General features: G+C 41.4%; 1 protein-coding gene across 2 annotated transcripts; it reads right to left on the bottom strand.

The window, feature by feature from the left end:
• Window positions 1-11,616: 11,616 nt before the first annotated feature.
• LENG9 (leukocyte receptor cluster member 9) lies at window positions 11,617-19,985 on the bottom strand. Of its 2 annotated transcripts, none has more exons than XM_063436926.1 (2): window positions 19,804-19,985; window positions 11,617-13,885 (listed from the first exon to the last, which is right to left on the bottom strand). In XM_063436926.1, exon 2 carries the CDS (start codon window positions 13,880-13,882, stop codon window positions 12,590-12,592), a length of 1,293 nt encoding a protein of 430 aa, XP_063292996.1. In that variant the 5' UTR covers window positions 13,883-13,885; window positions 19,804-19,985; the 3' UTR covers window positions 11,617-12,589. The 2 variants fall into 2 exon arrangements, with proteins under 2 accessions (XP_063292996.1, XP_063292995.1); XM_063436925.1 differs by having other exon boundaries at window positions 11,617-13,898.
• Window positions 19,986-26,018: the final 6,033 nt, after the last annotated feature.

Raw genomic sequence — 26,018 nt, forward strand, 5'->3', positions numbered from 1 at the left:
CATTCTCAGGCTTCCCATATCTGTCTACAAAAATCCAGTTCTTTGTTACTTGATCCGTGATTTTTTTATTGTACATTTTTTTTTTTTGCTGTGCATATTCATGAAACAAACGAGCATGTGGTCCCCCTATAGCATTCCACTTGCTTAAATCAGATACATGCGTTCTATTGGGGTATATGTTAGCATTTGCACAATTTTATATTGAAGACTTGATAACGTGACTGAAACAACTTCTGTGTATAAACGTGTGATGTCATTTAGGTATCCATGATTTTAAAGACACACAAGTAGTCAGGACGTACGCTTTATTCCTCCACAAATAAAACAACAAAGGCAAGTACCAAATACAAAACGAAAAGTATTTAAAAAAGATTTTGAAATGTATTCAAAATAACAGCAAAAAGAAAGAAAAAAAAGATGTGAGTGTGGCTGTACTTGACACATGTCTATTTTCAGCCTATGTAACTATGTAACCATCTATCTGAGAAGCAAAGAAATGCACATTTCTATTCAGAAGCATAACGGACTGCCAACTGGTGGAATGCATTTTATGACATCATAACACCTCCGAATTCCATTAGAATTAGTTGTGCCTTACAGTTAACTTTTCAAGCACAGAGAGCTGAATAGATTTTCAGATTTGTGGGTGTAAAACATTTTAAAATGAATTGAAATATAATTAATTGGAATTATCGATTATTGACCTCTCTGACGGATTTATGTTTTTGTGATGTGAGGATCTTAGTTTATAGTATTATTCTCTTCAACGTAGTATTTGCATAGTTTCTGCAGTTTTTGCAAGTTGTTGTTTTTTTTTCCAAAATGTGCAGCAAAAAATGCATGCGTTTTTTTGGGGAGTATATCTATTAGTTAAAATTAAAAAGAAAATGCAATGGTGTTCCTTTAATCCTTCTATAGATATACATCCCCAACAATAATGCATTTTTAGGAATTCAAAGTGTTTTAGAAATTTAACCCCTTAAGGACCAAACTTCTGGAATAAAAGGGAATCATGACATGTCACACATGGCATGTGTCCTTAAGGAGTTAAAGCCAAAATAGTTCAATTGGAAAAATCCTTCATCAGGTATGCTTCCAATTATATTTTTTGGCCTTAAATTTCAAATCCCTTTAAATTTCTGACAAATCTTACTTTAGTGAATAACCCTATGTGTTTGATGAGGTATGTATGGCAGGATTAAAAAAAAGGAATATATAAATATAATCATATAATAGCTTTAATGAAGTCTTTATATGTTTTGATTCATAAACAAAATCAGACTAATTTGACTGCAGCACTCCTGTTATTTAACATAAATTCATTAATATAAATGACAAGATGAATATGAAAATTAGGTTGTATTAAGGCAATAATTCTGAAACTATTTCTCTTTTCCATAGCTAAAGTGCATAATCTTGCCTGATCGCTGCCAATTAAAAAAGTTGCTGCATCAAAACATTCACTGTATATTCTTCACCTTCCATTGTATGTAAGTATGTCTTGTCCTATTTTGGTTTTCTTGTACGCATTTTTACACAATTCAAAAACATCCATTTAGCCACATATGGGCTTTAAATATCCTCAAAATAAGATTTTAAACTGTAGAACTCCATCTTGATGAAGTAATATCAAAAGATTTAAGATTCGTTGTGTCCAAATAGGATTAATAAGAATGAAAGTAATTAACTTTCTTTAAGCAGTGTATGTGTTATCTATTGTGTTGTAATTAAGAGATTGCTCTATGTCTGTTTAACCATCCTTTTAGCCTTCTATGAAGGCGCCTTGATAAAGTATTGAATAGCTGCAAAACCTTTTTTATACCTGGCACCCCGACTGGGTACCTCCACCAATCAAGCTTCCTAGTATCACCGAGTACTATAAGCACCGCACCGCTTGGCTGGGGTCTCGCCGTCCCTTCCCACCCTGGACCAACACCTAGATCCAGCTCCCATTGGGAAGACCTCTCCTACAAGGGAGTATAATAATCCAAAGTGCAGTATAGCAATTCCCCCCACTCATGAGTCAAGGCTTAATGCTGGGAAGTAGTCTGTTTAATGGGAGCACAATCACAGAATTTATACAAGTCACAGAATCCTCCCCTGTGCCTGGGGGATAATTGAGTCAGGAACTGTACTAACTCAATTATCTCCAGGTACAGAAAAACACAAATTTTTCAGACACCCCAAACGTACAAAACACATGAAAACCCCACATATCCAAAAATCACCCAGATCGGTTCAGGGGTTCGGGTTCTCTATAGAAGTCATAATTTGACCAACCGCACACATAGTCCTATGCCCAAAACAGTTCCATGAAATCAGTGTTAACGGTCAGTCAAGTTCGGTAGTTTAAATATGAACAGACTACCAAACTTAGTCAATAGTCATACCATGGAGCTTGTTCGCCTCAACCAGACGAACAATTCCACCGAACAGTGCACTTCTAGGTGGTGTAGAATCCTAACGCAGGTGAATATAGAAGTCCTGCGGTGTTCGAGAGTTTCCGTGTCAGATTTGGGTTCCATGAAGTCGACGACCAAACACCGCTGCCTGCATTCATACAAACACCCAGACGAACAATTAGAACACTGCGGTTAGAATCGTTAAGAGGTGATGATAGAGCTTAACAAGCTCCTGGGTGGTCTATGGTTCGTGCGCCTGTTCGGTTCCTGAACAGCATAGGAAAATGGCAGTCTTAACATGCTTTTTGCAGGGCCCATAGTCCTGGGGCACACTGCCACCATCAATTTATTATACTAAATGTTTGCATGTTATACTGTTATAAAATGGCCTATTGTTTGGAAGGGTTTCATGCTGGGTTATTGATTAATTATCTAAATCACAGACCTGATATCACGGTCGTGTGATAACCCAACACGCAGTATGTTAACCCACAGAAAACCCAGCAGCGTATTACCGAACCTTAGAATGGTCGGATTTATCGTAGATAGAAAAGAGTAGTCAGAGGATTGCCAAAAATAAGAATACCAGAGATCAGGAGAACGACACAAGAATAGCCAGGTCATGATACCAGAAATCAGGAGGTCAAAAAAGCAGAGTAAGGGAACCAGAAAACAGGAACGTGAAAAGCCAAGCCGGGTCAGTACACCGTAACAACAGTAAATACACAAGGAGAATCAGAGAGCACTAAAGAGAACACAAGGAAACACAATAGGGCAAGGAACAACACAGGAGGTGCTCCATTTTATAAGTGAGCGTCTATTGCTTTAAGGCCACTGCCCCAAAACGTTCTGGGCCAGTATTGATGACGTGGGACCTGCCCTGGATCCTGCACCACGTGGGCTCAATGGAATAAGGTAAGAGATTGTAACACCTGATAATTATAGCATATAACAGTGTTTCCCAAGCCAGTCCTCAAGACTTACCAAGAGTTTAGATTCCCATTGGAATAAAACATGGAAACACATAACTCCTGGACTGTTGGTGGGCCATGAGGACTGGTTTGGGAACCACTGGCATATAACATATCATATAACAAATAAATCACATATTGGTAGATACTGATTGCCTGGTTTGTTTTTTCTTCCATCACACAGGTAATAAAGTTTCAGATGAAAAGAAGCTGACGAAAATGAAGCCATCAGGTGTAATCATGCATCCACCAATAGTAATAAATATAAACGATGATGATTCTGAGAGCGAGGATGAAGACCAAAACGGTTAAATTTTATGGATTATAAAGAATATGTTTACCATGATGGATTTGTAATTTGCAGTTTACATTGCATTTTCAGCGTTAGCGATATATATATTTCACTTAAAGAAATGAATTTATTCAGATTACTAATTTACATTTTTTTTCTTTTTTGTTAACAGAACAGCCAATACATGGGATTAGACCAGAAGGGGATGAGGAGGAGGAATTCATTATATTATTAATATCATCCAAATCAGGTAATTATATAGCATCATTCTTGTTGATGCCTGAGATACTATATGACGTTTCATTTTTTTTTAATCCTTTTTTACATTTTTTTTTTGTAGCTCACCGAAGAATTGGTGCCGTTTAGTATTTATATAGAGATTTTTTTAATTTTTTTTAAAGAGAAGAAAAAATAAATAAAAAATTTCGGTTTAACATATTAACATTGTAATACAGTTTATTATCTAGATATTTGGAGTCCAAAATTGAATCAATGTTCTATTATTTTCAAACTTAGCATACATGGGTATGTTCACCAATATTCCCAAAATATAAATAGTAACTGATTAGGAAAATCATGATTCATAATTAATTCAACATTAAGGACATATAGTTACACAGTTAAAAGAATTATCCAAGCATCATTACCACTAAAGTACATTCTTGCCGACAGTTTGACAACTGGTGCTGGGCCCGATCACTTCCTCCATTGAGAGCTGGAAGCTCCTGAATGCAGCTACAAGCCATCCTGGGCTAATCACTGCTATGCAGGGCTAGCTCATTGGCTGAGTACATCAATTGATTGCTCTCAGCCAATGAGCTAGCCTTGCACGGCCAGGCTTTGCTCAAAGGAGAAAGCTTCTGTCTCTGGGGGGGTAGTTGACCAGCACCCACTAGACCAAATTTTTTTTACTATTTACATTGGGGAGTGTCAGCGCACTTCTGTGGCATTACTTACCTCACCTCCCTCAAGCCACGCAGACCTCCTCCTCCCACGCGGTCCTACCTCTCAGTGCAACTTGCTAAGGGATACTCACCTTTCTCGAGCCACACAGACTTCCTTCTGCCGCGCGGTCTGACTGTTCCACGCAGTTGTGCGGTATGCTGAAGGATGCTCACCTCCCTCGAGCCGTGTCGCTGTTCTCCTGCTGCACGGTCTGACCGCACGTCACATTCAAGTGCACTCATCTCCCCCTGGCGTGCGTTCTGACCGATCCACGCGACCGCATGGCAGGACATCTATAAATAGATAATAGGAATGATGTCACGCCCGTTCTTAAAGTGACCACATCATCATTGCAATCCTAATCTATTTTGAGATCATCGCAATGATGACATGGACCTATCAGAACATAGGTAAGTCTATTTAAGGCTTGTTTTAGCCTCCCATTCATTGCCCTATCGTGGTTTCTGTTTAGATCCTCGCTTTGTGCTCCTAGTGATTCCCTAGTGATTTTCTGTATTTGACCTTAGCATCGTATTGACCTTGTGATTTCTGCTATCCTGATCCAGCTTCGCATTGACCTTGTGATTTCTGGTATCCTGACCTTGGCTTCATATTTTACTTATATATTCCGGTATCCTGACCTCGGCTTTGTCTTGACTTTGTGTATTTCTGTATCCTTGACCTTGATTCTCACTATATTAATATGTTAAGTCCAGCCACTCTAAGGCTCGGTAATACGCCTTTTGGATACACCTTTTGTGGGTTTCCACTTTTCCTGCATGTTGGGGTACAACTCCTGTGACAACTTCTAAACCATAAACATTGCACCACACCATCGTGGCTACAATTATTTGAGTGTTCCTTTAAGAATCATTTAGCTATGTTATATATATATATATAGATTCATTCAGGTGTAGAATAAAATGAATTTGATTAATTCAGATCAGCACTTGTTTAACCTGCACTATATACTAGGCCCTCATTTGTCCACCAGCTTTTTTTTTTCTTTTATATAGATATATTGTATAGGTATAATATAAAATGAGATTTGATTTAGAAAATGGAAAAATAATCCTTTGGCGACATCTAGTGGCTTAACTCTGTAATACACTTATTAGTGATGCAGAATTTAGTCTCAAGTGAAATGTCCTGATGACAACCTTAATTAACCTTAATGAGTTAATTATCCAGTGTTAAAACCCTCAGTAGTATGAACCCGAAAAGATTTGTTAGAGACAAACTTTTAGTGACAAACTGGGACAGAAATTCGGCCTGGGCATTTTAAGGAAGAGTAGTCTATACAGGGAGGCATGCTGTGTCCTCATTGACAAAGACAAACCCCAAAGTGGGAATGTCAGTTTGATGTTATGTATTGTTGTATGTGTTCGGAAGCTGATTTTGTGGCTACGTGTATGTGGGTTGGCTTCTAATGGTGTTATGTGTGTGGGGTAGGCTACTTGTGGTGTTGTGTGCATGTGTTTGCTTGTATAGTTGGGTGTGTGGATAGGGTTGTTTGCAGTGTAGTGTGTGGGCATGGTAAGGGGATAGAAGCTGTAGTGTGTTTATGTGGATAGAGACTAGGGTGTGTGGGGTGTATGTGGGCTATAATGTGTTCTTCTGAGTCTGGATAGGGACTGTAGCTTATGTATGTAGGGATTGGGTCAGTGCCAATTTAACAGAGTGGCTAAAGGAGCTGCAGCTCCAGGCCAATGGAATAGGCCTATTGATTTTTTTTTTTTTTTTTTTAAAAGGTACTTATTTTTATTAACACACTACTCTTACAGTTTCCACCTGGCCAGCACAGCCAGTATTTGAGGCTGCCTGGCCAGTGCCGGTATTGCAGTAATACCGGCAATACAAATGTGTTTTTCTCAGTATAAACGGAGATTAATCTGCAATACCGGCACCGGCCAGTAGAGGTCACTGTGTGAGGAGAGAGGCAGGGGTAGGAAGTTGCAGAATATCCCTGCCTCTCTTTACTCATTAATCTGCGGGGGAGCAGCTACACAACACAGAGAGTCCAGACAGCAGCTCCCAGCCTGCAGAGCCAGCCTACAGCTCAGGTAATGGGATGGGATGGGGGGAAAGGCTGCAAGGAGTCATAGGGACACTGAGAAACAAAGGGACACTGGGAGACACTAGGGGACACATGGGGACACTGGAAGACCTGGGGACACTGGGACACTTGGGGACACTGAGACACCTGGGGACACTGAAACACTTGGGGACATTGGGAGACACAGGGAAACAGGGGGACAGTGGACACTTGTGGACACTTGGGGACACTGAGACACAAGGGGATGCTGGGAGACATGGGAAAGCGGGGAGACACAGGGACACTGAGACACAAGAGACATTGCCACACTGGAGACACTGAGACACTAGGGACACAGTGTTCCCATGTCTCTCTGTGTCCCCATGTCTCACAGCCAGTGTCCCGGTGTCTCAGTGTTCCCATGTCTCCCAGCATCCCAAGTATCTCAGGGTCCCCTAGTCTCCCAGTGTCTCAGTATCCCCATAGTGTCTCAAGTGTCCCGATTGTCTCAGTGTCTCCATGTCTACCAGTGTCCCCTAGTCTCCCAATGTCACAGTGTCCCCATGTCTCAAAGTGTCCTTATGTCTCCTAGTGTCCCCATGTGTCTCAGTGTCCCTATGTCTCCCAGGGTCTCAGTGTCACCTAGTCTCCCGGTGTCCCCTAGTCTCCCAGTGTCCCCCAGTGTCCCAGTGACATGGGGACACTGGGAGACATGGAAACACAGACACTAGAGGACACTGGGAGACATGGGGACGCTGAGACACTAGGGGACACTCGGAGATATAGGGCACTGAGACACTGTGATAAATAGAGGACACAGACACTAGGACACCTAGACACTAGGATACTGAGACACTGGGACATGGAGGCTAGAGGACACAAAGACTAGCGGACACTGGGCGACTGAGACACTGGAAGACAGGGACACTGGGAGACAGGGACACACTGGGAGCAATTAATTTATACAGCAGAATCAACCTGTACGTAGTTTTTTGATTTTACAGAATTTTTACTTCTGTCACTCCTTGTGATTTACATTGTGTGATGCCACGCATACATAATTGATTATGCAAATCAGTAAGGCCAGTATTTTTTTTTCCAAGAAAGGTGGCAACCCTAACTACTCTTCACATATTCTTGCTTAAGTATGAAAATTTAAGAGGGATGTATGGGAACAAAACTTGTGTGGACTGGCTTACAATGAAATGAGTTAAGGTAATGCTGACTTTGGTCTCTCTAACACTGTGGCATGTCCCCTTTCCTCTACACTCACTATATACACCTTGTCTCTGTTCCAGACTATATACCAGTAACTTCTGCCTGCTCGTAAGAAGGTAAGGAGACAAAAGGACATGTGAGTGCTCGGGGACAGTCCTTAGAAAGCGTAGAACAAGCGCATCATTAGACATACTTATGCCGAGCTCAAGGTGCTATCAGCATAGTATGCCCTTAGTGGGCCAGCCTGCATGATTATCAGGCAGCCTGACATGCATTCATGCCAGGCTAGCCTCATGCCCTCTTTTTGGGCATGTTCGCCCCTTTCGGCAGTTCTGATTACATGATTCGCATCAGTGGCACACCCTTTTACCTCGCCCATTTACTTCCTGCATCACTGGACACTGCTTTTAGGGGGTATGGATTTACTTGAAAGATGAAATCGTAAATTAGAGAGAGATGTGTTTTCTTATAGCTGCATCCTATGAGTTTCCCTCCAGCACCATCTCCATCAGATACATGACTGTTTTGGTGCTTTTGGTCAATAAGATTCTGTAATTAGGCCCATTATGTCAGCACCAGGCCCAATGAGTTCTTAAACTGGCCCTGGATTGGGTATTAGTGTGAGTAGTGTGTGGGGTGAGTATGGTTGAAGTTTGTGGAGGGGGTTATATGAGTTGTATTGTGTGAGAGGGCTATAGTAATGTTTGTGTGTGTAGATACGCACCATGGTGTTTGGGAGGTTTGAAGCTGTAGTGTGTATGGGGGAGTCATGTGATGTTGCAGTGTGTGCATAGGGGGATATTGCTGAAATCTGTTAATGTAAAAAAAAAAGTTTATTCTCCCTCCAGCTTGTGTCAGGTAGTGGGGAATTCTGATCCCTGGGGCTTTAATAAATGAGGCATCTTGTGTGCAGACCATTACCTCTGGCTGGCTCTTAAAAAAGTATTAGAATATTATCATGGAAGCCCACAGCAATGTTCTGATACCCTTCCTGGTGCAATTCATGCAGTCTGCAACCACTATAGGTGCAGACTGCAAGCTCTTTAGGCCACTCTATGCCATGTGGGCTGGCTGGTGAGGGAGATCTTTCTCTTCCAGACGCAGAGCTCCATCTGTGTGCCAATCACTCGCTCACACACATATCCTGCTTAAGGCTCTCAGAATTCCTATCATCATCTTACAGTGGTAAAGCAAGCTGGTATGTGTATGAGACAAGACTTCTATGTTTAAATAACCCAGTTCACCAAACTCACTCCACACGAATGCTGGTAAGAAAGTTTCAATGAGAGTATAAATTGAAATGGTTGTGAGTTGCTCAACACATCAAAAGTATGATATACCGGTAAGTATGTGTCACGGTAATAAACCTGCCTAGGACAACAATCCCTGATTGGTTAGAACAGACGTATTACCGAATCTAAGAGTGGCCCGGCTTAACGTAAAAAAGATAGAGATCATAGTCCAAGCCATGGTTAGGATAACAAAGAAAAAGAATAATCATAAAACTAGTTGGAGTCAGGAAAATGGAATAACAGAATGATGAATAAACTAGTCAGGTAAGGGTTATAGAAATACACAGAGTCAATACCGGATAAATCATGTAATAACAAGGAACACATTACTATGGGTACTGGAAACTGAAACCATAATACGGCACAGTAAATGGTGACAAACAACTTTATGTAGTGTTAAGTGTGATTTGATTGGTCCACATCACACCTGCGACCCCAGAACGTGTATGAATGGGGACACCGGACTGACATGGACCACATAGAACCAGAAATTATGAGACACCCTTTGTGTGCCTTTAAGAACACTCTCCAAATTCAGGCAGCATTTGCTTTGCAGGGATTCAGACCCCACAAATGGTCTGTTCGATGCACAAGAACACTGGATCACCACGCCAACTGGTTTAGCAATACTTACCAAGAATATTTGAGTCACATCTTCATCATTTCTAGATGTATTTCTGTCACATGAGAGTATGTAATGTGTGCATGTCAGTGAGTGCTAGAGTCATTGAGTGCTTGTGTCAGTGTGTGACAGTGAGTGCTGGTATCATGTGCCAGTGTGTCACTGAGTGCTTGTATCAGTGTATGACAGTGAGTACTTGTGTCAGTGTGACAATGAGTGCTGGTATCATGTGTCAGTGTGTTACTGACTGCTTGTGTCAGTGTGTGTGCATTAGGATTTCCCCATAGAAAAGTATTAATCAATGCTTTCCTATAGGGAAATCTGACACTGGAGATCCTCATGCATAGCGTCCAGCATCAGATAACGGACCAAAAATTTGTTTCAATTTCTGTCCCTCTAGTGGCTGCCTGGTAGACAGTCACTAGAGGAAGAGTTAACACTGCAAAGTAATTATTGTAATTTCTCAGAACCTGCAATAATTAACACGGTAGGGTTAAGGGACATGGGACATTGCACCCAAACCACTTCCATGAGCTGAAGTGGTCTGGGTGCCTACAGTGTCCCTTTAAGCAGTCAGTATTGCAAGTTAGAATGTAAATCTTCCATGTTAAAATTAATGTAGGACCTACTGATGTTGGGGTACTGTGAAGTAGTGGTGAGCTTAACACAATATTTTCATATGGTGTAACTAAATACCCATATTTTTTTTTGCTGAGACAGGTGGTTTTAAGAAGCCTTGTAATATTTAAAACTGCATTTTTGTTTTTGTGTGTGTGCTGCTCCTTTAACAGTATTTTGTATTGATTTTCGTCTTTATGGCAGCATCTCCACTTAGAAATGCATGTTCTGTGTAGATTCCATTTTTTTCTGTGTAGATTTGGAATCGAGACAAGATTGCTAGTGGGCTCAGAACACCACCCATCCACTATTGGTGCCCCTTGAACATGGCCACATGACACTGGGAGTCATTGGGAGCTGTTTAAGCAGTAAGTATTGCAGTTATCATGTAAATATCCCATGTTAACATTAGTGTAAGACCCATCGATATTGGGGTACTGTAACGTAGTGGTGGGCAATATGGCCATATTGTGTAATTAAATCCCTATATTTGTTTGCTAAAATAGGTGATTTTTATGTAAAATGTAAAGCTGTATATTTATTTTTGTGTTTGCTCTGTTCCGTTTAACTGTATTTTATACGCTCAATATCAATCTGCTACCAGTAAACTAAACCGATGATAAGATTACAATAACATATTATAATAACTTCAAAAAAACGAATAAAACTAAAATGAAGAAAGAAATAATAAAACTAAATAAAGACAAATGCACAACAGCATATAACAGTTTTATAACAGTTTTATTGCACACCATTAACAACACCTGCAGTTGTAGGGAATCTGTGTTTGGCCAATAGCTTCAACCCTCTAATCGTACTCTTCTTATCATCATTTTTCAGTCTTATTTTTTTTTTTTGTAATGGGTGGCTGTCTTCTAGTGGAATAAAATTGGTTGTGTATGATGGTTGGTTGAGAATGTGTGATGTATATTTTCTTCGGAGTAATAGATTGTTGATAGTTAAATGAAAGTTTATTTAAAGCGGGCACAAGGCTCATTTTGGCTAGGTTAGACTAGGACTTGCCTTCAGCCTATAGTAGTAGGTCATTTAATAGCGATCGACTAACCTTTTTTTTCTATTTTAGAGGCTCTATTGTGTGGAAAATGGAAACTGTAGCATGTGGAGGCAATATAAGTTATTGTTTATGTGGGATAGAGGCTGTAATGTGTGAGAGGATAGGGGCAGGAATGTTGAGGGATCATTTTTAATTAGAAAAAATAATAATATTTATTCTTCCCGCCCTGTAAAAGTACATTTATTCTCCCTTACCTTGGGCCAGGGAGGAGGTAAGGCTGTATCATGGTGGTGCAGTGGTAAATGCAACTTGCCTGCACCCCTGGTGGTTGCAGACTTCTCCTTCTAGCCAGCACTCGGGAAAGTGTCAGAGCAGTGCCATGGTAACAGATGCTAACAGGTCGATACACTATTAGAAACACTGAAGTTGGTCTGCACCAGCAGGAGGTGGAGACTGTAAGTTCACTGTCTCCTTCCTTCCCCCTGGCATTCGGATGGCATGGACGGGGAGGGAAGTCGCTGGGGAGCCCTCTTTCATTGCTGGCACATGTGTGTTGTCATCCATTCCGGGGATTCTTATATCTCTGGGAGATTCTTATATCTCTGCTGTCAACCTTTGCTCATGGCTATCACAGTTTACAGAGCATTTGCCAGGTTTGCACAATGGCCAGTCCAGATCTCATGCTTTTCATTTTTAATTAAAATTAAAACTTGAAATTGATCCAGTATTTGGCTACAATGTATGAGGCTTTGGTTACCTTAGTGGAGATGCATTCTAGTGTACAGTGTTGTTTTTTTTGGGTTTTCAAAACTTAGCATTAAAGAATTAAGTTCTGTAAAGGCTACATCATATAGCATAATTACAAGCTACAGACAAATAAGGCACAAAGAGCAGGCTGGTTACTGCAAATGAAACATGCAAAGACATTATTTGGAGGGTGTAAATGTTCTCTCTCTCTAAAAAAATAAAAATGTTTAAAGATTGATGGTCAGTTTCTCTTGAATTGACAATTGGTTACACAGTATTTCTCCCATTAATAATTTGAGTTGCACACTTTGATGTGAGGTTTTTATTTAAACCAGAAAATGCATTATTGAAAATGGTGTTGATTGTACACAGATTAATAGAATTGTTGGCCATGTTTTATACTAAATCATATAAATTTTATAATTGTGCTGATCAATATAAAGAAAATTCCAGGAGTGTCGTATAAAACCCATCAGTACGTCTTGCGCTACTATTATCACAGAAACTAATGCTATCTACTTGTTGAGCTCCAAAGTGAGCAATAGGGATATGTCCATAAATATCATAGTAAAATCGAAGGCCAGGATTTTTCCTGAAAGTGTTCGTAGAAATCTTTGCAACAGTTACATGCAGACGGTTAGATGGAGGTTTTATAACTTCCAACCCTTCATTGCAAAATCTTTCATTTAAGGACTGTACAAAGCTTGATATTTCTGGTATTGCTGATGGTGCTAGATAGAGGACACGTGCATTGAAATCCTTAAGCCCTTCAAAGCGAAGAATTAGGCTTGGGGGGAGAATTCGCTGGATTTCTTGCCTCCACTCTTGGATAACAGAGACTGATTTCTGTATTTCTTCTGGAGTTTCCAAATGTAAAAGGCACAGTGTCAAATGGAGTGCTGGTAGAGGTGTGCAATATTCTGAAATATCTGGATTCCATTTCTTCAGTATGTCTTGCACTTCTTTTATGGAGCTTTTTACATCTTCACTGCTGATACGTACAGCAATAAAATGCGTGGGCCTCAATTTTTTGGTATTAACATACTCAGCAGCATCAAGACATTCCTCAACATTTTCATATTCTTCTAAACCATCAGAATCCTTTTGCAAAGCACTCATTTCCAGCTGCACGTTATCTTTTTCTTCATGGTCCAAATTTTTATTTTGTTCCATGATATCTAAAATGGTCATGCCACTTCCAGTTGAACCAAACACATTATCTATTCGAGAATTTTTGTCCCAAACCACCAGATTTTTATATTTGAAGTACTGAATGCGATGTTTTGGAATTGCAAGGACATCATGCCCCACTGAGGCCAAATCTTCCCAACAGAATGCAGAGAAAGGCTTTTCAATGGTACCTAAAAATCTATCAAGATAACCTATTATAAAGCATTCTTTAGGCAGCATGTTGTCCCACTGAATTCTTGAGATAACATCAGTAGCAGTTTTCATTGGAGGTTTCTTTTTGGAATTCGATTCAGATTCACTCTTTCCTCTGGTTGAAGGAGGTGGAGAGGTGGCTTCTGGTATACCGGTGTGCATGTTTCTACATCTGTCTCCAAATCTGCACCGTCCTGCAAGAAAGAATTGGCAGGGAGAGCGTTCAGGCTCTTTCTCAGAGGGTTCTTCTACGTCCTTTTCTGTGTATGAATTTTCCAGATTAACCTCACTGTTCTCCATGGAAGATTCCTTTTCAGTGTCTTGGCCACCGTCGCCCTCCATTAGCTGTAAAATTCGACTTGAAAAAGTGAAAAAAACTAAGTTAAAATTTCCAATTAAAGATAGCATTCTGGATTGAATGTGTGTTACTATTTTGATTCTTAAATTAGCAATGTATTGTCTATACAGTACCTAACCCAATTTTGGTTTCCTTTAGCTTATTCCCTACTGATAGTTAAGAATGGTGCAATAGTTATTGCTACTTAGAACACTATCAGGGTTATTTACTAAAGTGAAAATTCAAAGTGAATTTAAGGCCACAGTAGCATAGCTGAGATTTTTTCCAGTTTGGCTATTTTGACACCATTTTTTAAATTCAATTTGAATTCACTTTTAATTCTCACTTTTAGTCCATAACCCTGTATAAGATTGCTTCCTGTCTGTATTGAGTACTATTTGCTACTATCCGCACACAGCATGAACAGACAAAATAAAACTGTTCCTTATACAGTATGATAGGTGTCAGAGAGAGAATTACTTATTAGTTGCTATGCCATCTCGGCTCCTGGTTAATGAAGCTTCTGGAGTCACATTATCTGTGTACCCACGTTCACAGATGCAAGTGGATGATTGAGGTTTTTAAAAATAGACATTCCTATACATACAGAGAAATACGGTAGGTATCTCTTCTATACAAAACAAAAAGAAGCCTTTTCACCCAACAGTAAATTACAGCTGATTGGAAATTTTATGGTACAACAAGTGGAGAATCTTTGAAATTGTTTCCCATATCTTGATATAATCTGGCACCTACTGTCAGGATCGTATCCTGACAGCTATGTTTTATCTTCATTTATTTATGTCCCTTTAAAAGAAGTTCCAGCTCTCCACCACCAGTGGCCTCCCTAGCCACGAGTTACCTCAGTCCTCACCTGCATAGGACTAATTACATATGCTACAAAAGGCCACACCCGTGGCCTTTACACTGAAGTTAGTGATTTACTGGAATCACTTCATATCCTGGCCCCTGTGAACCTGCTCCATAACAACCTGCTCCACCCGTGCATATACTTCAAGTCAGCCTGCCTTTGTTACAACCCTACCTGGAAATTACAGACATTCGTTATTATTTGCAAGTATCCTGTTTTGTGGCATATTGCCTAAGGTCTGTTTTCCCTCAAGTTTCAGAATATGTCTAAAACCAATAATAAAGTACCTGAAGTCAACACTGGCACAAGTCTATCTGACCTGCTAAAGATCATGACACCTACATTAAAGTAGTGCTTACTTTGAATACTGTATATTTTGATTGTGTGAATTTCACTGAGATTTCAATCCAACATATAGTTTTCAATAAAGATTCCATCTTTATTGGAAATTCACAAGGAACTACAATGTTTTAACTATGTACAATGTTATATGTAAGATATTATATTTATATATATATATATATATATACTCTCATCAGCATTAATTGAAGGTGCTTTGTCCTCTATGAGGGTCAGCTGTAACCTAGCTATTCTGCTAGAAGTGCAATATTGCCAATAAAGTTATGTTCTTTGACAGATCACTTGAAAATTAGTTGATATAAACCATGGGGAATGCAGCCAAATAAAACTGTGTGTAGATGGGGAATGGGAGATAAGAGGTAAGTAATAAAATAGCAGGTATCCTTTATCAATGAGCTCCCTTGATAAAGGCATCCTTGCCAAAATGGGGGGCTTTTTTTTTTTTATTCTCTCCCTCTTCCCACTACTTCTGGTATTTTTCCTTTAAAGGTATGTATGATTTGTTGGGTTGCTCTTTCTGGGTAACTAAGAAAATTTTGTATCTGGATTAGTTTTTTTGTAATTATTAACTATGTATAGATAATTGTGATTGTCTGTCTGTTTTGTATGTATCTTGGATTTTTTTTGTGTTTTTTTTTATTTAATTTTTTATTGGACCCAATTAATAGTTTTATTAGTATGGGTGTGCTCCTCATTCAGTATTTTCTATATAAACAACGTCATTGTCGTTATCAAAGCTATTGTTCCAACATTTTGTCATTAGCATAATATAATTTGAGTACTTAAACAGTTACTATTGTACACAATAGAGGCTACATTGTTTAACACTTTAACTGCTAGGGCATTACACACTAGGATGTTAAGGCCATATTTATGTTTTTGTACTCAATGCAATTAAACACCAATATCCATGAGTTGCCCTCAACCTTTTAAGATCACTATTTTGTCACCAAAACAACTATAGCTTAATGAAGCAGTTTTGGTGATTAGACCCTGCCCCTGCACTTTCACTGCTTAATTCTCTGCCCTATAGGAGTTAAATCATGTTGTTTATACAGTCCTAGGCACACCTCCTTGAATGTGACTTACAGTCTTCCTAAAAACTTCCTGTAAAGAGTCATCCAATGTTTACACTTCCTTTATTGCACATTGTAATACTGCTCTGTTCATAGCTTGCTAGATCCTGGAGGCGTCTCCTGTGATAAAGTTAAATGTACAGAGCAGAAGATAAAAACTTTACATCTGATTGAACATGAAACCATTTTGTTTTCATGCAGACTGTGTCAGTCACAGCCAAGGGAAGGTGTGGCTAGGGTTGCATAAACAGAAACAAACGTGATTTAACTTCAAAATGGCAGTGAATTGAGCAGTGAAATTTCAGGGTCATGATCTATACACCAAAACTAGTTCATTAAGCTAAAGTTGTTTTGGTGACTATCATGTTCCTTTAAGTTTGCTATCAGGCCCGGACTGGCCATCGGGGATACCGGGCAAATGCCCGGTGGGCCGCGATGGCCGTGGGGCAGAGGCCGGCAGGGGAGATCTCAGGATCTCCCAGGCTGGCCCATGCAGGGCCAGCGCTATCCGAGCGCCGGCCCTGCTGTGTCTCCATGGGCCGGTGGGGAGATCAAAGATCTCCCTCACCGGCCCAGAGGCACTGTAACATGCGGCCGCCGGCTGTGGGGTGTGAGGGAGGGAGGAGAGGACCGGCGGAGCTCTACCCAGCAGCTCCGCCGGGTCCTCTCGCGAGGTCTGAGCGTTGCCGCGGTTACCACGGCAACGCTCAGATCTCGCGAGACCACCAGGGAAGGACCACCAGGGAAGGATGGCAGCATGGCACCCCTCCTCCACCCAGGCAGAACGGATCTCCCCCCCCCTCCCAGGATAAAGGTAAGAAGGGAGGGGGGGGGATATAACTTTTTTTTTTTTTTTTTTTAATTATTAATAAAAAAAAAATACTTACATTTAAATAAAAAAAGTGTTTTTTTATAAGTATTTATTAGATAAAAAAAAATCACACTAACAGCACCCTCACACACACATCACCCCCAGCCACACACAGCACCCCCAGACACACACACACAGCACCCCCAGACACACACACACACAGCACCCCCAGACACGCACCCCCAGACACACACACACACAGCACCCCCAGACACACACAGCACCCCCAGACACACACACACAGCACCCCCAGACACACACACACACAGCACCCCCAGACACACACACACACAGCACCCCCAGACACACACACACAGCACCACATGTGTCTGGGGGTGCTGTGTGTGTCTGGGGGTGCTGTTAGTGTGATTTTTTTTTTTTATCTAATAAAAAATACTTACATTTAAATAAAAAAAATCACACTAACAGCCCCCTCACACACACATCACCCATCACCCCCAGCCACAGACACATCACCCCCAGCCACAGACACATCACCCCCATCACCCCCAGACACATCACCCCCATCACCCCCAGACACATCACCCCCATCACCCCCAGACACATCACCCCCATCACCCCCAGACACATCACCCCCATCACCCCCAGACACATCACCCACATCACCCCAGCCACAGCCACATCACCCCCAGCCACAGCCACATCACCCCCAGCCACATCACCCCATCACCCCCAGCCACACCACCCCCATCACCCCCAGCCACATCACCCCCATCACCCCGCACACAGCACCCCCAGCCACATCGCACACAGCACCCCCAGCCACATCGCACACAGCACCCCCAGCCACATCGCACACAGCACCCCCAGCCACATCGCACACAGCACCCCCAGCCACATCGCACACAGCACCCCCAGCCACATCGCACACAGCACCCCCAGCCACATCGCACACAGCACCCGCAGAGACGCACACGCACACTGCACCACTACACACATTACGCTCCAGATACACGCTAGATCCCTTACCCTATATGCACTCTTAATCCTCTATATATATATATATATATACACACACACACACACACTCTTGGTCCTTTACACACTAGATCTCCTACACACACACTACATTCCTTGTCAGCAAACACATACAACATTCTCTAAACACACCCTCTCTACAACCCCTACACACACTACGTCACCTATACACACACACTACAGCCCGTATGCACACACTCGCTACATCCCCTATAACACTATGCCCACTATACACAAACTCTCTACAGCCCCTAGCCACACATATTACAACACAAATTAAATTGACCTATTTACACAATACCACACCACACTCTACACACACGCAATCCCACATGCACCATACACTTTCCTGGCCCTTTTGTCCTCTGGTATCTCACCTGTGGAGACACCAGAGACAATTTAAAAGCAAACACAGCGCAAGCATGCTATTAAATTTGCGCAGAACAAATACAGGGCCCTTTTCTAATGCCAGAGCTCTTCAGCGGGGCTCTGTGTATTGAACCAACATGCTCACTTTGAGAGGGGGCGTGATTGGCATTAGTGATGACAAAACACACCCTCTCTGGCCCTGCCCCCTTCTTAGGGGGCCGCTCTGATTGAAAAATGCCCGGGCCTAATTTTTTTCCCAGTCCGGCCCTGTTTGCTATGAAAAGATAATGACATAATTTTGCATTGGGTGAATCAACAAACAAATACAGCCACTCCTCAAAATTTCACAAGCATTAAGTAATCAAACGGAGGTCAATAACCTCAGTCCCATAGTACCAAATAAACATACATACACATATAGACAGAGAGAGAGATTTAAGAGTGTATTAATCACAGGACTAAAGGTTGAGTAGTTAATGTGCTTTATAAATTATATTATTTTACGAAATGCTCACTTCAGCTTCATCTGCTCTTTAGATTACTTTTTGTCATTAGAGATAAGGTTAGAATAGTGTTTAAGTAGTATGGCAGCAATGGGACCATATTTGTCTTGGGCTGGCCAAGATTAGTGGGAGTTACATTTTTATTCAGCTCCACTCCAGAAACCGAAAACAGCATCAACATCTGGGCAGCGTGGCTCACTATGAACTAAGTCATATATAATATAACTAAAAAATGCTGGTTTACATTAATAGCTAACATGTATAGGAGGTTATTGAAAGAAAAAAAAAAGGATTGTAGCCTTTTCTTTTATCCTTTTAGATCTGTATCCTATATGGGACTTGTCATTCACATAGCTGCAGCATCAAATATTAGTCATAAATACCTCACAGTGGTTGGGGGAGATGGGCATGTGGAAACCCAACAGAAGATGAAAATATATGTCATCAGACATATTCTACCAGGAAATAGCTCGTCATTCTGTCCTACTAATAGACTGCCTAATGATCATATATAATTTGGTTTCCCCTTTAGCAGGACTTATAGAGCTGCTGATGCAAATTAGGCAGAGTTTCATACTGGTAACATGCTATGACAGGGGTCCTCGAACTACAACTCCCATGATTCTTTGAATTACATGGATAGCCAGGGAATTATTGGAGTTGTAGTTCATCAACAGCTGGTGGGCTGGACTTTGAGGACCCCTGTGCTATGATGTCAGCCTTGGTGTTTAGGGGGTTGAATATTTATTGTTTATCCTCCCCCTTGTAAATCTACCTCACAATGTATGTGTCCTATGTTATATAAGAGGAGGGTAGAGATAGACAGATGATAAACACTTCATACATTTACTATAGAAACAGTAGGTTTCATACTTACCTTGGAGATGTAAGTAGACAGAATACTTTCTACGTCTGCTCTCTTCCTGATATGAGTGAATCCTCTCCCACCTACAGATGACACATTGAACTCTGTATTTGTTAGTGATTTGGCAAAATGTTACTCTTTACGTCATTGTATATACTGCCTAGATACAAAACAAACCAACTAGTGAACCAGGAAGTAATGTGACAATTACATGTAGATAGAAAGCTGCAAGGCTTTCTGGGATAATTGCATGCATGCAAGCTTGCCACAAGAGGGCAGACTCTTCCCTAATTCAACAGCTCACTATAGAAATCCAAAAATAGACCAGATGAGCTCATCCTAAAGCTTGAACACTGAATGACTTCACTATGTAAAGCTTGAATTTAAATCAGGATACAATCATCACTTTAATGAAAACGTGTTTGTTAACAACATTGATCAAAAGAAAAGTTAAGGAGAAAAAAAAGGATAAGTAGATCTGTGAATGGCTAAACTTTATGGATTTGAACCTTTTTTCAGCTTGTATTACGATGTCACTGTATTGTGTGATCTGATTATTTGTCAGTTCAGTATTACATATTATATCATGTCTATAAAGAGTTGCCAGATCATGACTTCATTTAGAAATGCTTGCATGGGCGTGCTACTTAAAATTCCCTCTAATGATTTTTATTTTTTATTTTTTTAACAATTTAATAGATATAGCCCCAAAGAAAACGTTTATACATTATTCCTACATGTTTTCTTTGGCACTGTATGAAAAAACAGCTTTCAAAAGCTGCAGACATGCTATCTGCAGCCTTTGCAAACCCTCTTTCCGCAACACAGACTCTATGCCAGAGAATACACCATTCAAAGGATTCTCATTGAGTGTCAGCTAGGGAGGTATGTCTGCCCCAATTATAAAAGTGCCGATTTCTATTAAGCTGTAGTGGTTCTGGTGCCTGCCTATAGTGTGCCTTTAAAATGAGAGGGAAAAAAAAAAAAAGAAGCCACAAAAGTGCACATTATGATCTCCCAAACCATGACACTGCAACCTATCCCCGACCACCATCCACTGAATTTCTTCCACTGCAAATTTCAATTCACTGACTCCGTATTTCAGAATGGAATTAAAAACCCACATGCAAATCTTTTCTGAGGAAGACCATCTTATCGTGCCAATCACAGCCATTTAGCCTGCACTCACTGGTATTCTGGTGAAACTGGCCAAGTGGTGACAGACTCAAGTGTCCATATTTCAGAGGAACAGTTCTTATTTTGGGTACAAATCCTAATTTTGTATTTTTTTTTTTATCCTAATGTACCTTTTCTAGGAGCGCCATATTGTTAGTGTGTCTGAGTGTATAACATACCTCAATAGCAATAATACTCAGTCTGTGTAAATAAGATACATTGTTCTAGTTGTAAATTACTTTTTAGTTGCATACATTGTTATTGATAAGTCTTTACTTAACATTTCTCAAAATAGCCCTATCTCTGGCCACAACGATCTTGCGCCATGCGACCTTCTCCCAGCACCACCCCCTTTCCTGTCAAAAATATCTACCAGCAACACCCCCTCCAGGGATTTATCAACCCGCACAACAACATTCTCAACGGGGAAAGGGATTCAGGAGACCATGAAACCTGAAATGGACACGATAACCACCTGTGGTTGAATATCGTGTTTGCCAGCACCCTATTAGGCATGTGCATGGGCAAATAATTTGGTTCGATTTGGAAATTCGGGTATGTAAATAAATTCGGCACTTCGGTTCGGCACTTTGGGACTTCGGTAATTCGGAATTTTGGAATTCGGAACATCTGTAGAGCTCCCTAAACCTAACCCTACCCCTTACCCTAACTCTACCCCTAACCCTACCCTTAACCCTAACCACCACAGCCACTTACACATCTATAGGGCTCTTAATGCTAGGAATTAGCTTATTGGTCAAGTATCTTTTCATCATTTACGTAATTTTCCCTCCCTCTCTTGTTTCGCCACTTTTCAGAAATCCGAAGCACTTCGGCACTTCAGAAATTCGGCAATTCGGTGCTTCAGCAATTCGGTTTGGTTTGGCATTTCCAAAATTGGGTCTTCGGCACTTTGGAAATTCGGCAATTTCGCACTTCGGACATTCGGAAGCATCCGAATGTCCGAATTGCCTGAAATTCGTCCGAATTTACATTTGGAGCGAAATCAATTGCACATGTCCACACCATATCTACTGAAAGCACCTGCCAAGCTCTTACAATGTAAATGAACAATCCAAGCACCATAACAACTTACAGTAAGAACAATAAAGATGTAAGATTATCTACCTAAAAAGGTTGTTTTATCAGATGATATAGAAAGTTTAAAAAAAGGCTTGGATGCTTTTTTGCATAAATAGATAATTAAAGGATATAAATACTATCCAAGGAGAAATCTGATTTTCATGATCGTTAATAAGGAATTGTTTCCCTTTTTGTGACATAATTTGAAATGGCTATAATTTTTTTTTTTTTTTTTTGCCTTCTTTTGGATTGACAGTATAAAATAATGGGTTTCATGGTTGAATCTGATGGACTTTAGTTTTTTTTTTTTTCCAACCTAGATTACTACGATGTAACTTCATGAAGTTGCTATGGTGGCAGGAGGTCCCTGGCTTACCTTTAGGGGTTAAATTGTTAACAAACCGTTTAACCCCAGTGTCCGCTCTGCCCCCGGTCATTCCGCTTTTTAAAAGTCTTCATAATGGCTTGCTCGAGTGACATCCAGCAGGGGTGCCGCTGATTGGCTTTGAGAGTTCATTTGACGCTCCCTATTCGTAAAAAAACGGCTTGAAAAAGCCATGTATACTTGGGGGATATCTCCTGTTTTTAGCAGTAGCAACATTATTTACACTGCTTAGTGGATTGGCATGTATGTGTGTTTATTTTTGTTATACTTTAAAGGTCGGAAAGTCCTATACTGGCTGTGATTACAGATCCAGTCACACTGTGCCAGTTATTTGCTAAGCATGATAGCTGTAGTCAGTGGTGTATTTTTGGTTTGTGCTGCCCTAGGCATGACAAAACTCGGGCACCCCCCTAATCTAAATTTGTCCCACCCCTTCATGCCAAGGCCACACCTCTTCCTGTTAAAGACCAACTGGCACTTTGACTGACAGCCACATACTGACACACCCACTCACTGACAGGCACACACTGACTTTCACTGATTTGACACACACATCCTGACTGATTTGACACACTCTGACAGATACACACACACACACACACACACACACTCATTCACAGACACACACATTCACTGACAGGCACTCACAGACATAAACTGACAGCCACACACACTCAATCACAGACATGCACAGACAGACAGACACACACTCACTCATACACTGACAGACACATTCACTGAAAGACACACACACTCATAGACATGCACTGACAGACACATGCACTCGCTCACAGACACACACATTTACTTACAGACTTACACTGGCAGATACACATTCACTGGCAGACACACACATTCATTCGCAGACACACTGACAGACACACAAACATTAACTGAAAGACTTACACTGATACTGACACACACACATATTGTCTCACATACTCACAAATTATGATTATTGTTTTTTTTTGGTTTTTTTTTTAAATCCACCCAACCTTCCTACGTTTTGGAGAGCTGGAGTGGATTCTTTCCCTGGGGTCCAGTTGAACTGATGTCCCTGCGGTCTAGTGTGGCTGCTGTGCTGTCTGGGCTGGTTCCTGTGCTGCTTGGCGTGTGGTCAATGGAGGCAGCAAGGGAGCTCTGCTCTTCCTGCTCAGCTCTCTTGCACATCGCTTAGTGATGCCAGGAGCAAGAGTGACGTGATAGTATGCCTCCAATATCACAACTGGGTGTGTGATGGAGCTAAGCAGGAAGAGCTTGAAGGGCAGTGCTCCTTTGCCACCTGCCCACAATATAAGCACCTGCCCACCTCAAAGGGGCCCAAAGGTCCGCTCTTGGGTCCCCCATGAATCAAGGCTAACAAGGCTTCTGCCAGGGAATTTGGGGGTAGTTTGTTTTTGCCTCCCCCTGAAAGTTCCGCCCAAGGCAAAGGCCTTGTTACCCTCGCTGTAAATACAGCACTGGTCGCTTGTGGGCCACAGTTCCAATCAAGCACAATCGAACTATAAAATGAATGGGATTTGTAATCCCCCAGCAGATGGAATGCCTCATGACAATATCAGACAACTGGCAGGAGAGCAGCTGTCTGGCTGAACTTTGTAGGAGTTAGCACACAAAAGTACAGCCATGTTATGTTATCAATAACCAATTTGCTAGTTATGTTAATTTGCTGGGTATGCTAATTAGCTAGTTACTCACAAAATTAATTTAGTGTCTAAAGTAATCAAAATGTAAGTGTTGAATGTAACCCACAAAGAGGAAAGAACAAATTAAGTCTAGCTAAAATCTAGCAATGAGGATATTTATACCTTGATATTTACAGACTGAATGAAGTGTAGTCTTCACTTAAGTGTGGGTTTGGGTGTAGGAAGCACCATCTTACCTGCATTTTATACGAATGGAGTGCAACTTAACACCAGGAGATAGTGGTGAATATAACAGATGGGATGCTTTTCAGACTTAAAACTGTATACAAAGATGGCAGCTATGATGCCATTTATGGAAAGTAATTTTTTCTTCTTACTATATTGTTTCAGACGGCTAATGAGGCTGTAGGCTTGAAAAAGGGCACTTCACAGTTTCAACACTTTTTCTGCAGTCAGTACCATGTGCTTGACAGTTATGTCTAGCACAGGGGTAAGCCATCGTTGGCACTCTAGATGCTGTGAACTACATATCCAATTATGCTCTTACATTCATAATGCTGGCAAAACACCAGGGGAGATGTAGTCCACAACATCTGGAGTACCGAAGGTTGCCTATTCCTGGTTTAGTATATTCAGGATTATGTTTATCCGCTGAGAGTAAAACTGACCCACCAGTTCATATTACCTATGCCCAGGGCCGGATTAACATAGGGGCTGATGGAGCTCCAGCTCCAGGCCCATGAAATAGGCCATTAAAATAAATATATATTATTTTTTTTACACACTACTCTTAGGGTTTCCCCTGGCTGGTATTTTACTGGTACAGCCAATATTTCAGGCTGCCTGGCTGGTGCCAATATTGCAGTCATACTGGCAACACAATTTATTTATGTATTTTTCTCAGTATAAACAAACATTATGATACACAGTGGCCAGTGCTGGTATTGCGAGTGGAGAGAGGCAGGGATAGGAAGTTCCAGCATATCCCTCCCTGCCATCTCTACTCCCTGAGCCGCAGGGGAGCAGCTACAGAGTCCATACAGCAACTCCCACCCTGCAGAGACATCCTACAATTCAGTGAAGTGAGGGATGGGGGAGAGGCTGCAATGAGACATGGGGGCACTGGGAGATATCTGGATACTGAGACACTAAGGGACATTGGGAGACTTTATGACACAGACACTTGGTAACACAGACACTTGGGGACACTGGGAGATATGGGGACACAGACACTAAGCGATGTTGGGAGACATTATGACAGACACTTGGGGACACTGGGAGACATGGGGACACTAGGCACACAGTGTCCCCATGTCTCCCAGCCAGTTTCCCTAGTGTCTCAGTGTCCTCATGTCTTCAAGTGTCTCCTAGTTTCCCAGTGTCCCAGCCAGTGTCTATAGTGTCTCAGTGTCCCCATGTCTCCTAGTGTCTGGGTCCCCATGTCTCCCAGTGCCCCCAGTGTCTCAATGTCTCCAAGTCAGTGTCCCTGGTGTCTCAGTGTCCCAATATCTTCAAGTCTCCCAGTGTCCCCCAGTCTCCCAGTGTCCCTGGTGTCTGTGTCTCCACATGTCTCAGTGTCTGTGTCCCCATATCTCCCAGTGTCTGTGTTCCAGTGTCTCCCAGTGTCCCCATGTCACCCAGTGCCCCACATTTCTCAATGTCTCAATTTCTCTGTGTCGTAGGTCTCCCAATGTCCCTGGTCTGTGTCCCCATGCCTCACAGTTGCCCCATGTCTCTGTGTTTCTAGTGACATGGGGACATAGACACTAGGGGACACTGAGAGACATGGGAATACTGGGGGATACATGAGGACACTGGGAGACATTAGGCATTGATACACTGTGATACATAGGGACACTGTGAAACATAGGGTCACTGGGAGATCTAGGTTAATCGACACATGGGGACACTGAGTCCTGAGGGCACTTGGAGACATG

The sequence above is a fragment of the Pelobates fuscus genome, chromosome 11, assembly GCF_036172605.1.
Source record: "Pelobates fuscus isolate aPelFus1 chromosome 11, aPelFus1.pri, whole genome shotgun sequence".
NCBI classification, from domain to species: domain Eukaryota; kingdom Metazoa; phylum Chordata; class Amphibia; order Anura; family Pelobatidae; genus Pelobates; species Pelobates fuscus.